Source organism: Eptesicus fuscus, chromosome 9 (genome assembly GCF_027574615.1).
Source record: "Eptesicus fuscus isolate TK198812 chromosome 9, DD_ASM_mEF_20220401, whole genome shotgun sequence".
Classification (NCBI taxonomy): Eukaryota; Metazoa; Chordata; class Mammalia; order Chiroptera; family Vespertilionidae; genus Eptesicus; species Eptesicus fuscus.
The window spans coordinates 17,081,177-17,096,719 of NC_072481.1; the positions used below are offsets into that span (position 1 = coordinate 17,081,177).

At 55.1% G+C, this 15,543-nt stretch overlaps 1 protein-coding gene across 1 annotated transcript; it reads left to right on the plus strand.

The window, feature by feature from the left end:
* Positions 1-426: 426 nt before the first annotated feature.
* On the plus strand, positions 427-15,472 carry THEMIS2 (thymocyte selection associated family member 2). The gene is made up of 6 exons (XM_054721188.1): positions 427-561; positions 2,617-2,757; positions 4,958-5,359; positions 10,455-11,500; positions 13,421-13,574; positions 14,079-15,472. Exons 1-6 carry the CDS (start codon positions 468-470, stop codon positions 14,147-14,149), a joined length of 1,908 nt encoding a protein of 635 aa, XP_054577163.1. The 5' UTR covers positions 427-467; the 3' UTR covers positions 14,150-15,472.
* Positions 15,473-15,543: the final 71 nt, after the last annotated feature.

Genomic DNA, 15,543 nt, shown 5'->3' on the forward strand with positions numbered 1-15,543 from the left:
GGGGCGGGGCTGCGGCTCCGGTGGGGCGGGGCTGTGGCTCCGGTGGGGCGGGGCTGTGGCTCTGGCGGGGCGGGGCTGTGGCTCTGGCGGGGCGGGGCTGCAGGGCGGGGCTGTGGCTCCGGTGGGGCGGGGCTGTGGCTCCGGTGGGGCGGGGCTGTGGCTCCGGTGGGGCGGGGCTGTGGCTCTGGCGGGGCGGGGCTGCGGGGCGGGGCTGTGGCTCCGGTGGGGCGGGGCTGTGGCTCCGGGGGGGCGGGGCTGTGGCTCTGGCGGGGCGGGGCTGTGGCTCTGGCGGGGCGGGGCTGCGGGGCGGGGCTGTGGCTCCGGTGGGGCGGGGCTGTGGCTCCGGTGGGGCGGGGCTGTGGCTCTGGCGGGGCGGGGCGGGGCGGGGCGGGGCGGGGCTGCGCTGCGGCTCCGGCCCGAGCGCGGGCGCCGGCCACTCGGTCCGCGTCCGGCGAGCCTCGCGGACCATGGAGCCCGTGTCGCTGCAGGACTTCGTTTGCGCCCTGGACCCCGCCTCCCTGCCGCGGGTGCTGCGGGTCTGCTCGGGCGTCTACTTCCAGGGTGAGTGCAGGGCCGCCCCCCCCCGCGCCCGCGGCCCGCCTGGCCCGGCTCCCCCCGCGTGGGGGGCAGAGGCGCTGCTGGGGCGCTAGGCACCCGGGAACGTGCGCCGCCCCAGCTGTGTGGTTTGGGGCCACACTCCACCGGGGTAGCTCAGACGTCCAGGTGGGCGAACCGGGCCGGCCCGGTGGGACCGCTGACGGGCGGTGGAAGGGAGAGGACGGCTGCCCAGGTCCGGTGTGCGGCCGCGGCATTGGGGCGCCCCGGACTTGGTTCTAACGGGCCGGTCCGCCCTCCGCTCCTGTCGCTCCCCCTGCCCGACACCCGTCTGCACCTCCCGCACGTCCCTCCGTCGCACCTGTCCCTGCGGGGCTGCAGTGGGCGGGGCGCGGTCTGAGCGGCTCTGCAGCTCTCGGTTTGCGCGGCTGCGGTCCTGCGAGCTTCCCGGCTCCGCTCCTCGCACGCCGGCCGGCCGCTCACCTGGCCGCTCACCCGGCGCCCCGGTCACTGGTTACACCTGAAGGAGCCAGAGGCCCGGCCGCCGGGGTGGAAGGGGGAAGACGGCTGCTCAGCAGATGGGAAACTGGGCGGTGCAGGGTGAGGGAGGAGCTGTGGGAGACAGAGCGGGGAAGGAGAAAGTGGAGGAGAGAGGGAACCAAGGCTCTGGGGGGGGCCGGGGCGCCTCCTTAGAGAGCACATTAATTCAGGGCGCCCTGGCTGTCCTGCCTCTCTGTCCCCTCCCGGCAGCTTCCCGGACAGTCAGTGCTCTGAGGCCCCCTGGGCCCTGGACCGAGGGTGAGACAGGCAGGGCCACACAGGGGGCAGGTCTGGCCAGGTCCACTTGGGAATCGGATGGATCTGGGTTCAAATCCTGGCTCTACCCCCGGGGCTTCTGCAGGCGCCCGGCTCTGTTCGTTCTGTGCCGGACATCCCCTGCTCGCTGGGTGTCATAACACCCGGGTTTCATCATTCTGCCTCGGCCGGGTGGTGGGAAGTGACCAGCCTTGGGGTAGGATAAGAAGCAGATGGGTGTGGAGACGGGGAGCGTGTGGAGGAGGACAGGTGGCGATGCCGGGGCAGGCGCAGGCCCGGGCACTCGGAAGGGGTTAGGAATTGCAGCTTTGGAGGCAAACACCCTGGACTCAAGTCCCAGTTAGGCTCTTACCGCCTGTCACCCCGGGCCACCCTGCAGCCTCGCCGAGGCTCAGTTCCATCATTTGGGAAAGGAAGCTGCCTGTCCTCCGAGGACTTACATGGGCTTACATGCAACGACACACATGCAGCGCTGTGCTCCCCGCCCCGAACCGCAGTCGGACTGTGTGCTTGTGAGTCGGTGTGCACTTCCCTGGGACCAGGAAAGAGGTTTTGACAGCTTCTCCGGGCTGTGTGCAGGCCCTGCGGGCTGCGGTGTGTGTGTGTGGGGGGGGTGGGGGGGAGGCGGTCTGATGGCCTCAAGGCTGGCCCCACTGGACTTGGCTGTCGGTCGCCAGCAGGACGCAGAGCCTGGGCACTCGGTGTGGGAGAGAGATCTCCATGGCCCACACACTGCTTTTACGGGGTCCCAGGACCCTGCCACGGGACCACCCTGCCGGGGGCCCTCCGTTTCCTCCTGTGCTTCCTTGGAAAACAACTCATCTGAAGAAGAAGGCGGCACCCGGTGGGTGCTCGGCCCTGCGTGACCGTGGGAAGCCACCGCCCCGGCCTGGGCCTGATGAGCTAGCTGCACTGCGGGGACGCAGTCACCGGTTTTACTCACGTGACTTAGCTCGGACGGAGAGGCCAGGCCTGTGCCGCTGCCGTGGCGCTAAGCGGGTCCAGCTGCCCCGAGCGCTGTTCAGGAGGCGCGGGGGCGTGCAGAGCCCAGAAGATGTGCCGCAGAAGGTACATCCCTCGAAGGGAAAGGGGGCCTTCGCGCTGCCTAAGGCAGGGCAGGGCATTCCTGGCAGCAGGAACGCGTGTGCACAGGTGTGACGGGGCAGGGCTGATGGGAGCACAGGGCACAGGCTGCCCAGCGCTTGGCCCCTGCTGAACGGGGAAACTGAGGCTGTGTCTCCGCAGGTTCCGTCTACGAGATCTGTGGGAATGAGTGCTGCCTGTCCACAGGGGACCTGATCAAGGTCACCCAGGTTCGCCTCCAGAAGGTTGTCTGTGAGAACCCCAGCACGGGCCAGACCATGGAGCTGGACCCCAACTTCAAGGGTAAGGTTGGCACCTCTGTCTCCCCGGGTGTCCTGGCACCCTCCGGGCACACCTGCAGACACGCGCGTGGGCCTGCCGACTCCAGCACGCACTCCCACTCCTCTGGGTTGGCACATGCGACGCGCACGCCACTAGCCTTCAGGCTCAGGATGCCCTCGGGGGGTCTGTGCCTGAGCCTGGCCTGGCGGCGCCCTCTCCCTGCCCATCTCTCGGATCACATCTCGGCAGGGATTCTTCTGTTCCAGGTCTTTGTCCACGTGCCTGTCTCTGTTCGCTCATACATTCACTTACTGGATATTATTGACACCTCTGTGCTGGGGGCTGGGGTTCAGGATGAACCAGGGGCGCCCTCTCGGGGGCGGGGGTGGGGCGGGGGGGAGCTACCACGATGGCAGTGAGAGAAAGAGCAGCAGAAACAGGCACAAGTGTAGAGGGGGCTCTGGCGGGAGTGGCCGGCCTCAGGGGTCTGGGCAGGCCTCCTGGAGGAGGTGGCCCCGTGCTGGAGGAAGGAGCCCTAGAAGAAGTAGCCAGAGAGAGTAGCATGTGCACATTTGGGGCTTCAGAAACCCCATGTGGCTCAGTTGTTTCGGGAAGTGTGTAGTGTGGTGGACGGTGGGCCCGATGCTCACGCCAGCAGCCCGGCCGGGAATCCCGCTCTGCAACCACCAGCTGTGGCGTGGTCCGTTCCCCTGACCTCGCTGGGCCTCGGCTTCCTCCTCGGTGCCGGGGGGCGCTCAGGCGCGACGTGAGGATGAGATGAGCTGCCATGCATGAAGGCCTGGCACGGAGCTGTTTCTCAGTATGAGTCACTGTGATCGCCCCAACGGGGTAGGTGAGGGTGTGTGCTCCAGATGGGGGGAGGGGAGGTGGCGGGAGTCAGACCGAAGGGGCCTGTGAGGGGCACAGACACGTGTAGGTCTTTATTTTGAAGACACTGAGGAGCCAGTGAGGTTTTAAATATGAAAGTGATGTTGTGTTGTTTTGTATTTGAGGATTCCGCTTTTATTTGGAAATAATTCCAAATTTACAGAAGACTTGCTAGAACTACTGTACACCTTATCCAGAGGCACTGATTGCTAAACATTTTGTTACATTGCTTTCTCTTTCCCTTCCTCTCTTTTCACACACACACACACACGAACATGTCACTATATATGTATGTGTTTATGTATATATTTTCCTTGAACTATTTGAGAGTAAATGGCAGAAATGATGCCATTTGCGTCTAAATATTACCCCCATTATTTAGTGTGTCTCCTAAAAGGACATAGGCTCACAAAACTATAGTTTAATGATCAGATCTAGGAAATTTAATGTTGATACACCACTAGTGCCTAACCAGGGCTGCACTCCAGTTTCGCCAGCTGCCCTAATAAAGCCTCTGGAGCCGTTTTTCCCCTTGATCCCGAATCCAGTCCCCGATCACACAGCGCCGGCGGCCGACCTGTTTCTTAGCCTCCTTAGGGCCGGGCGAGCTCCTCAGCCTTTCCGTGTCCTGACACCCACGTTTTGGAGTCCAGACCCGTGCTTTTGCAGAATGGCACTCAGTCCGGGTCTGTACGATGTTCCCTAGCTTCGGTGCTTGCTGAGGTTTGGGCAGGAAAGTCTCAGGACTCATGTCCAGATGAGGGGTTAGTTTAGGGCAGTCGGGCGGCAAGATTGGATGGGGTGGGGGAGGGGCAGAGAGGTGAGAGCAGCCAGAATTGGCGGACACTTAAGTGGGGGGTGGGGGGATGTCAGAGCTCATTTGGCCAGAGGCTCCTGGGTCTCTAGTTTGGGGAAGAGGGACAATGGCGCTGCCCAGGATGGGTGACAGGTGTTGGAAGTGTGGCACTGGAGCCGTGGTGAGGTGTCTGGAGGCAAAGTTGGCAAACTTAGAGGCAGGTGGGGTCGGGAGGTAGGAAAATGTGGCAGTTGTCAGTGTGTCTATGGGAACAGGTCCCTGTTCTGTTCTCTGTCTGTCCCGTCTGTTTGTGCGTCAGAGGGACTATCTCCACTCGGCCCTCGCTGTCCATTCACACGTGGTCACTTGCTGCCTCCCCTTTCTCAACCCTACAGCCCGGGTATCCAGATGCTGGTATGCCCTTGGCATCTGTCCTCGGGGGAATCTGGGTTCTCTTTGGCCAGACTGAGGCCTGGTACATAGAGCCCTGGACCCAACCCAGGCCTGCCCCCTGACACCCTCTGCTGTGCCCCCCAGGCCTCTTCAGCCCCCTCACCGGCCCCCAGAGCTATGGAACCCTGAAGGAACTGTACTCTGCTGTCACCCAGAGCTCCAAGCAGCTGCCCATCTGGTTCATGTCGACCCGCAGAATTGACACAAAGGCCCTGGCGGTGCCTGAGGAGCAGCCCCTCATGCTCGAGTCTGTGGAAATGTACCTGGGGACCTGCTCCGCCCGCTGTGTGCTGGGCACGGAGACCCAGGTGGACGTGCTGCACCTGCCCCTGTCCACGAAGGGGCCCTTCTGGGAACTGGAGACCGGTGCCCCTCGGACCCTGCTGCAGGCCCTGGCCCTCAGGGACCTCCTGCTCACCTGCCCCGCCTTCCCCTGGCGCTCCGTGATCCTGAGGCCCCAGTATGAGATCCTAGCCATCATGCACAGTGAGTGGTCGGGGCAGGTGGGTGGGCGTTGGTGGGGGAGGGACAGAGGGCCCTGGGGGGGCAGCTCTGGTGGAGGACCCCGGCCCATAGTCTGGGGATTCCAGGTGGCTTACAGAATAGATTCTCAGAGTGGGAAGTGGGTGTAAAGGAGATAGGAAAATAGGATAAGTTGAGAGTGAGGCCCCGGGATTTTATGAAATTGGGTGAAGCTGGGTTGTGAGGTACTAGCAGTAGGTCAAAGAGACCGGTGACACCTGCCCATTTGCTCAGAGAAACGTGTTTTCCCGCCTCTGGGGAGAGCAGGATTGTTCCAAGGGCCCTTCTGTCGGAGTGACAGGGCGCTGAGCGGAACCCCCAGCGGCGCACAAGCTCTCTCTCAGGACAGGCTGGTGGCAGCATGCAGAGCAGGGTTGGTGTCCAGTCCCAGGCCGAGCCCGAGCAGAGAGCGGTAGAAGAATGGCACCTGGGCCTCTTCCCTGGAGGCCAGAGTTTGAGGTTCGGCTTTCTGGCAGTTACCAAGAGCAATTAGTCGGGATTCCTGGCAGACGACAGAGCCAAGGGGGGATTATTTTTTTTGCCGTTTTAAAAAAATCTTTAAAAACTACTTTACACCCAGCTGGTGTGGCTCAGTGGTTGAGCATTAACCCATGAACCAAGAGGTCACTAGTTCGATTCCCAGTCAGGGCACATGCCTGGGGTTGAGGGATGGATCTCCAGTAGGGGGCGTGCAGGAGGCAGCGGATCAATGATTCTTTCTCACCATTGATGTTTCTATCTCTCTGCCCTCTCCCTTCCTCTCTCTAAAATCAATAAAGACATGTTAAAAGAAAACAAAACACAAAACAAAAAACCCTACTTTACTATGTAAAAATTCAATCCATTACAAAAGCAGGGAAGAATATAACAACCCCCATGATCCCATTACCCAACATCATAATTGTCGACTCATTATTGATCCTGTTTGATCTCTCCCCAACCCCTCTCTCCCCACCCCATCTCACCTGATTACTTCAGAGCAAACCCCAGGTATCTTAACATTTCTTTTGAAAATACTCCAATATGTTTCTCTTTAAAAAAAAAAAAAAAAGGTGTCTCTATTTTAAAATGTGACTTTTCTCCCCCAAGACACTGAAGTGTTTAAGAGCACTTTATCTGACAGTACACCACGCTTAACAATTCCACCAAGCAGTCCTTAATCTGCTGAGACCCTGGCTGGGATTCTGTTTGGATCACCTTCCTGACAAGGCATCGTTAACTGTGTATCTCAGCTAACAGGACGCAGCAGCAGCCCTTACCAGTTCCTATCTGACCACGCTCATGGCAGGTCCCCCTGGCCGTGCACCCCAGGCTCTCCCCGGCCTGTTTTCCAGTTTTTCTCCAGCTCCACTTGGTCCGATGGATGATACCGATCAGCCCTTCCGGAAGCTTGAGCTGCTCTCTGGCTTTGGGGACCATTCGCTTTTTGGGGTTTACATAGACGTTCATGTCTTTGCACTTCTGTTGGATAACAACTCCTGTTTTCTGGTTGGACTGATGATTTATTTATTTATTTTTAAATGTTTCTATTGATTTTTTAGAGAGAAAGGGAGAGTAAAAACCATCAATGAGAGAGAAATATCAATCAGCTGCCTCCTGCATGATCAAGCCTGCAACCCAGGCATGTGTTCCGTGACTGGGAATCGAACCTGAGATCTTTCAGTGCGTGGGCTGACACTCTGTCCATTGAGCCATGCTGGACAGGGCTGGACTGATGCTTTAGAATGGAGACTGGCCCAATGTCATTGCTATTTTTTTTTTTTAAATATTATAGTGCTTGGGTAAAGCCTTTGACTTTTTAAATTTTTGGTAAACTGCTTGAGTTTGGGTACATACTTTTTTCCTTCTTTGTAATCATCCTCTTCAGTAGTAACCTATTTTCACTGCACTGACCTGGTCACAACAGATGTCTCAGGGAGGCTGTCTTCTGCCTCCTCGCTCAGTTCCAAATGAAATAGCTCCCCACTTTCCTGCACACTGTCCAGCCATTCAGGCACACGTGGCTTCTTCTTTATATCCGTAGTTGTAGGACTTCTGCTCAGCTAGATTTCAGATGGTTCAAAATGATGGCTGTTCTGTAGTTTAGTTGCAATTTTGACGTGGTTGTGGGAGGACTCCAGTGCCGCATTTACCTACGTCATCTTTTTTTTTTTAATTGATTTTGAGAGAGAGAAAGATATTGATTTGTTGTTCCACTTATTTATGTATTCATCAGTTGATACTTGTACTAGTATATGCCCTGACCAGGGATCAAATCTGCAAACTTAGTGTATGAGGATGACACTCTAACCAACTGAGCTACCCGATCAGGGCCCTATGCCACCATCCTGACCAGAAGCTTGTGACTTTTTCAATACCATCATCAAAAGAAAGAACAATAACTCCTACCACATGGTGAGAATACCCACCTGGTGTTTGAATTTCCTCCACTGTCTCATAATTTTTATTTATTTATTTAGTAAAATTGTTTTAAATATATTTTTTATTGATTTTTTTTTACAGAGAGGAAGGGAGAGGGATAGAGTTAGAAACATCGATGAGAGACAAATATCGATCAGCTGCCTCCTGCACACTCCCTACTGGGGATGTGCCCGCAACCAAGGTATATGCCCTTGACTGGAATCGAAACCTGGGACCCTTCAGTCCTCAGGCCGATGCTCTATCCACTGAGCCAAACCAGTTAGGGCTCATAATTTTTTTTAGTTTATTCACCTCTGGACCCACATAAGGTCCACAACATTGCTGTTGATTGTTATGTCTTTTAAGTCCCTTTTAAGCTAAAGGTTCCCTTTATTCTCTATTTTTCTTGTAATTTTTCTGTTGCGGGGAGTAGGCCATTTGTGCTACAGGCTTCTTCACGTTTTGGGTTTTGCTGCCAGCATCCCTGTGGAGTGTTAACCTGCTCTGTCCTCTGACTCTCCTGTTGGGTCTGGCCCTGAGACCACCCAGGTCGGGTGATTCAGTCACAGCTGAATGCATTCCAGTGAAAGGGCACAAAGCACAGTCAGCACAGGGAACGTGCAGGCGGAGAAGCCCAGAGGACACGGGGGAGTCACACAGGCACACTTAATCCTCCACACTGAACTGTGACAGCACGTGTGAGACCACGGAAGCTCATTAGCGAACCGGCGCCCAAGGTTTTTACTGCGCCTGATCACGGAGGCATCCTCTGCCCAGCATGTACCAAGATTCCAGACTCCGGGAAGGAAAGCAGGCGTTCAGCTTAAGCCACGCTGTTTGTGCAGCTTAGACAGTGACCCACTCTTACCAGTAAAGGGTGGGGGCCCTCCCCAAATCCACATTCCTGCACGCCAGCCAGGGGGCAACACGCAGGCAGGCTTTTCTAGGGATAGCAGCCTCCGGCGTGCCGTTGGCTCTTTCTGCTCACCTGCAAACAGGCACCTAGCTCTAGAGGCCTGAACAGATGCAGGAGGCAGTTTGTCACGGTTGCGAGGTGTGGGGCAAGGGAATCCACGCGTGGCTCTGTGCCTGCCACCCATCTGACTAACTTGAGCACCAGCCTTGCCATGAGGTGGAGCTCAAATAACACAATGTGAGTAGCTGTTGATGATCACTGCCTAGATCCATGATTTCATTAGAAATTGCAATGGTGATATTTTAATCCCGTCATTCCGTCTTCATGGGAAACCGCATAGAGAGAAAACTCCCCTCGTCTGCTCTTTGGTTCCAGTTTGCAGGAACTACAGGACATTGTGTTTGTACATGCAGGGGTCCCGGGACCATTCACCTCCTCAGGCTCAGCCTCCAAGGCCAGGTTCTACCTTCGTTTCACCAGCCCTGCCACCAGCCTCACTGAGACTAAGAAATCCTTTTTACTAGTTTTTAAAAGAACGAGTTGGCTCCTCAGCATCCTTCAATGGGTGATTCAGTTTTTTCTTCTTTATCACTATGAACTCAGGGACGAAATGTTTTCAGTGTTTCAATCCACTGAAATGGTTAATCTTATGGGAAGCTCAGATGAGCTCAGCTTGGCCAGGGGGAGCCATGGAAGCTGTTTCACATCGGCCCCTAAATCCTTCTGACAAGCCTTAGTGGTCTTGAATAGATTTTCTTCTTTCCCGTAAGATATTTCAGGCTCATCTTGAGCATTTCCCCCTCAGGAACTGAAGTTAGCTCTTTCCCAGGGAGCCCTGGGCAATAAGAGACCACATCTGGGGGGCCAGGGATTTTAATGGTGGGGTGGGAGGGCTTGGCAGGCTGTGCTGGATAATGAGGCAGCTCAGGTAACTCATAACTTATTTTGAAGAAAAAAACAAAACAGTATAAGGAACCCCCATCTTCTAGCTTCAACCCATTATCAGCTCGTCTAGCACAAAGCAAAAATCCCAAAAATGTGACTGAGGGAAGTCATCACCACCCCCTCTGAGCCTCAGTGTTCTCTTCTGCAAAATGGGAGGCTATCCTGCTCCATCTTCTATGTGGGGTAGATCAGCCAACACAGTGGGTGGGCCAATTTGCCAGATAATCAGTCACCCTTTGAGTTTATGTACCAGGTACTAATCCAGAGAGGAGACAAGTTGCCCAAGGTCATTTAGTCAGTGTTTGTCTTCATTTGGTTTTATCTCTTTATTTAAATCCAGAAAGGACTTGGAAAGGCAGCTTATAAAATTACATTAAAAATTCAATTAAAATTTAAAAAGTGGTTGAACTGATTGGATATTTGGTATTAAGGAATTATCAAATAATCATTATTATTTCAGTGTGGTAATGGCATTGTGGTTATGCTTTAAAATTTTTAAACCATCCCTTCTTTTAGGGGCTGAAATAGTCAAAGATTGTTCTGATTCAAAATAATTCAGTGGAGGGGAACAGATAGATGGGAGTAGAAATTAAAGATGAGCTTTGAGTTCAGTGTTGAAGCTGGGTACATGAGGGGGTCACTATACTAGTCTCTCTACTTCTATAAATGTTTAATAATTTCTAAAATAACTTAAAGAACAGGAAAGAGGTCAGCCGGCCCAGATCTCTGCTGGGGGTGGAGGGTGCACCGCTGAGGTGGGTGTGGCCATGCCACTGAGCTGACCTTCCTCCTCCACAGTGCGCAGGACCGTCGTCAGCATCCCTTCTACTCTGGAGGTCGACGTGGAGGATGTCACCGCCTCCTCCCAACACATCCACTTCATCCAACCGCTGATGCTGAGTGAGGTCCTGGCGCGGGGAGGCCCCTTCCCCCTGACCACAGAGATCCTGGAAGTTCCAGACGGCCCCCCCATCTTCCTCAGCCCTTGGGTGAACTCCTTGCGGAAAGGCCAGAGGCTCTGCATCTATGGCCCGGCTTCGCCACCCTGGCGGGTCCTAGCCTCATCCAAGGGCCGAAAGATGCCTCGATACTTCCTGGTCTCTGGGGCCTACCAGGGTAAGCTGCGGCGACGGCCCAGAGAGTTCTCCACGGCCTACGACATCCTGAGCGCTCTCCGGCCAGGCCAGCCTCTCCGGGTGGTGGCCATGCAGGACTGCGAGGGGGATGAGATGGAGGTCCCTGGGTTCACCTCGCTGACTATGGGAGACAGGCTGGAGGTGGTGGGGTCTGGTCAGGCCGAGGCTCAGGGCAGGGGCACAGACATCTTGGTGTGCCGTCGGCTCAGTGACCAGGCCGAGGAGGAAGAGTGTGAAGAGGAGGCAGAGGACCAAGAACAGGTTGTGCTGCCCCTGTACTTCTGCGGCGGCTTCGTGGAGGAGATGAGTGATGGCCGGCGCTACAGCCTGGCGGATCTGACTGCCCAGTTCCCGCTGCCCTGTGAGGTCAAGGTGGTGACCAAGGACGCCAGCCACCCTGCTGACCCTCTGACCTTCTTCCCGGGGCTGCGGCTGGAGGAGAAGATCATGGAACCCTTCCTGGTGGTCAGCCTGGACTCTGAGCCTGGAATGTCCTTTGAGATCCCTCCCCGGTGGCTGGACCTGACTGTTGTGGAGGCCGAGGAGCAGCCAGGCTGGCCAGCCGGGTCTCTCCCCATGGCCACCGTGGAGGAGCTGACGGACGTCTTCTATTATCACCTGCGGAAGTTGCCTGCCTTTGAGAGCCAGGCCCCGCCCAGGCCCCCGAAGCGCCAGGGCCTCAGTGGGCAGAAGAAACAGCGCAGCCAGGTACCAGCACCACCAAAGTGGGCGGGGTGGGTTCACCTGTTAGGGTCACTGCAAGTCCAGCCATTCTGTCTAGCATCCCATTTCTCTTACAACTAGCACTTGCAGTTTATAAACTTGCACACTTTGCACCTGTTATTCTGACTCCATCCTCACAATCCTGACGTTGGCGTGGTTATCATGTTTATGGTTGAGAAAGTGACTCACAGACCCTGAGGTTCACCCCAAGTCAGTTAAACAGGAGGCCTGAACTGGAGCATAAGCATACTGACTGCAAGGTCACTGTGCTTTGCCTCTTTGCTACCCTTGAAGTCACTCTAGTTCAAGATTTGATTTTCACTGAAACTGTTTCAGCAGCCTCTTCGACCCTTTCCATTGCTGTCAGAATTGACTTCCTACTCCTTCCCTGGTCACCCATGGGTTTTGGCCGTATTTTCTGAAACCTCCAGTGGCTCCCCATTGCCAGGGGGTAATACAGGCCCCGTAACATAGCATCAGGGTCCCTTCTAAGCTGAGCTCAGTCTCACTTTCCCAGGCCCACCTTCCCCCACCCACTCTGAAGTCCACACTCCAGCCACAGAGGCTCCTGACGCTCCCTCACTATGCCAGGACTCCGGCCTCAGCACTTGACACACACCAACCCTTTAGCCAGGCATCTTCTTTCTTTCAGGCTCGCGGGCAAGGCTCAGCTCAGATTTCCTCCTGGCCACCGAGTCCTCCCTCTTGTGTATTCACCCTGCATGTTGGATGTAGCTTGGGAGTCGGGACACACACACACACACACACACACACACACACACACACACACACACGTAGTTTTCAGTTAGATATACCCGAGTCTCTCTGGCTAGAATGAGAGTTCTGTGGGTGCAGGGACCTCACCCACTCCAAAGTGGGCAGAGAAATGCCAGGGAGTGCTGAACTGAATGAAACGGAATCTCAATAAGGGGGACGGAACCAGTCACTGAGACAGAAAGACTGTTGTAGTCCCAGTTTACTCACTTCGTGGCCTGACTCCGAGCATCCGTTTCCTCATCAGTGACCCTGAGATAACATCACTCACTGTTCCATTAGCTGCTACCTGCAGGGTGCTTGCTCTATGGCAGGCACCTATGCATTGCTCCACCTGGCTCTCATGTTGTACCTCTGAGGTGGCCAGTGACATCCTTTGTACTGAGGAGAAAATAAGAGTGCTGGGAGGTAATTTACCCGAGATCACCTGGCTACCAAGAGGTGAGGGGGGTTTAAAATGGGGTCTGACCACCGGGCTTGAACAGCTAACTACCATGCTCTGCTCATAGTTTGCACTGTGTGGGTAGAAAGTTCAAAAAAATGGATGTTGGGTCTCAGTTCAGAAAGAGGTCAGTCGGCGTTGGTGGTATAGTGGTGAGCATAGCTGCCTTCCAGAAAAAGGTCATATCTCAAGAGGGGCCGTTGTTGACCTGTCCCAGCCTTGGTTCCCGATGGAAGTGACTTTGGGCCCAGTTCCTGCTTGTCGTCCTTGATCCAGCAGCTTTTCCTCTCTGGGTCTTAGTATTCTTTTTGCTGACCAGGGAGCTATACATGTTCTCCAAAGCACAGGGTGGTGGAAAGAGCACCAGCTTTAGGTGACAGACATGGTCTGGGCCCGAGTGTTGGTCCAGCTAGGATCCCCGTGTGAGGTCTGACATGGCATACTCTCCCTGAGCCCATTTCCTCAAGTGTAAATTGGGGACTGAACCAACTACTCAGAGGGTCACCTGAGGGTTAAATGAGCAGATATGCATATAGTCTCAGGCACAAGGGAGTCCTGATAAGCCCTACCCTGAAAAGGAGGTAGAGAAGGGAACAGAGGAAGTGGTGTTTGAAGGAAATTACATTTCACGGATTCTGCTGCTCTATTTCTTGGGACCCTGCTGACTTCTGCTTTTTTCTCCCACTTAGTCTTCTCCAGCCCCAGCAGAGCAGCTGCCTGTCCTGTTGCCCAAACTCAAGATGAAAACCCTGCCAGCAGTCACAGAGGGCATATCCAATACCTACAGCAAGATTTCTGCCAACAAGGGCCTGAAACCCACCAAGTCCCACCTTCTGGGTCCAGGTAAGCCCTGTCAGCCCCTATTCACCCTTGTCCTCCCTTCTACCTTTCCTACCCGGATCCTCTGAGGCTGCTGGCCAAACATTCAGCAAGGCCCTGCCAACAGGCAGACCCTTCTGCGGTCCCAGCTGGATGGTCAAGCCTATATCGAGGGGGGGGGGGGGGGAGATGGAGGGGGGGGCTTAGGCTGAAGGATCCCCACTGTCCCTCTCCCAGCCTTGGTTCCTGATGGAAGTGACTTTGGGCCCAGTTCCTGCTTGTTGTCTACACAGAGCCCTGGCAAGGAAAATGAGTTCCTCTCTCAACACACTCCCTCCGTCCCCAAAGCATATAGGGGGGATGTCTGCAGTGTTCAGTCAGAAGAATTTATAGTTTCCAGGCTTGCAAGAACCTTAAGAGCACTCAGACCAGCCCTTCCCTGCCTGGCGAGGAAGTGTGCCCTAAAGTGGTAAAGTGGGGAAGGAGCCTGCTAAGGACAGAGCCTCACTGACCTGGACTCCTTTGCAGATGACGACGACCACGATTACGAAGACCACGATTACGAAGAGGTAGTTGAGCACTTCCGGAAAACCCTCTAGATGCCGGGGAACCATGCTTCCTGACTGCTGCTTCTCAGGGAGTCCAGCATCCCAGCCAATGCTACAAGCCATTAGAAGACCTTGGACAGTCTCACGGAAACCAAACCGTGGACAGGGAATGGCTTTGTGGGACCGATCGGAAACGGGATGGACACAGTCCCAGCTTCCCTCGGGTTCTAGGTCTCTGCCTAGAGGGCTGGCTTGTGTGGGCCTAGCCCCTACACTTGATGTCCTGACTCAGTGTTGGTGTCCAGAAGAGCCAGCTCGTTTCCACTCCACCCTGTGTCCCCTACACCAGCTGTCTCACTGGTCGGTAAGAAAGGAATCAAAACTACCAACTTCAGTGATGGCAGCACCGTGACTCCTGCCTCTTGGCAAAGGGGGACTCAATCCTGATCACACTGAACTGAGCCCTTTATGTTTGCCACCCCCTTGGCCTGCTTCCTGCTCCCCTCCTTCCTCCCTCTCCCCTGCCAAGGCTCTCAGCTCCTGGGATACAAGGACTGTCTTCCTCCTCTCTGCAGCTCCTAGCACATGGCAGCTGTAGGTGATTACCCAAGATGATTTCACTCAAGAACCATAAAATAAAAAGGACACCTGAGCTCCTGGGAAAATGACAAGACATCACTTATTCTGTGTGCCAGATCCTTTACAAACCTATTTAAATCTTCAAGTTTCTGAGGTAGATAATAGCCTGATTTTCAAGATCAGGAAACAAGCTTGAGTGATCAAGTGTTTCAGGAGGCAGACTGGTCACGAACTTGGGTTAGGATGCCAGCTCACCATCTATCCGCTATGACTATGAGCAAGTTATTTTAACCTAAGATTTACTTTCTTCACATCCTACCTAATAAAAGGGTAATATGTAAATTACCATCACTCCGCTACGCCCACGATTGGGCCAGCGGGAGGCACGGGGTGGGACTCGGGGTGGCTGGGGTAGCCGATTGGGCTGGCAGGACGCTGAGCTCGTGTTGCCATCAGTGGCACGAGCTCAGCGTCTGTGCCATGGCTGTGCTGCGGCACAGAAGGGGCCTCTGGGGCAGCGAGCTCACGTCCCGCCGTGGACCATCAAAAGCGGGGGAGCTGGGTGCCTGTCTGCTCCGGCACCAGCGAACAGGCACCCAGCTCCCCTGCAATTGAAAGCGAAAGCATGTAGGGGACCCTATGCGTGCATGATTCAATCATGCACTGGGCCTCTAGTGTAAAATAAAACTAAGTTACCTACCTCACAGGACTGTTTTAAGAATCAAATCAGTTAACTTTTGTAAAGCATTTAACACGGTGCTTGAGACATAATAAACACTTGATAAACATGTATCATTATTACTGACCAATATCAAACCTATATTCTTTCCACATGTCCACACTGTCTCCTAGCCATGGAATCATCT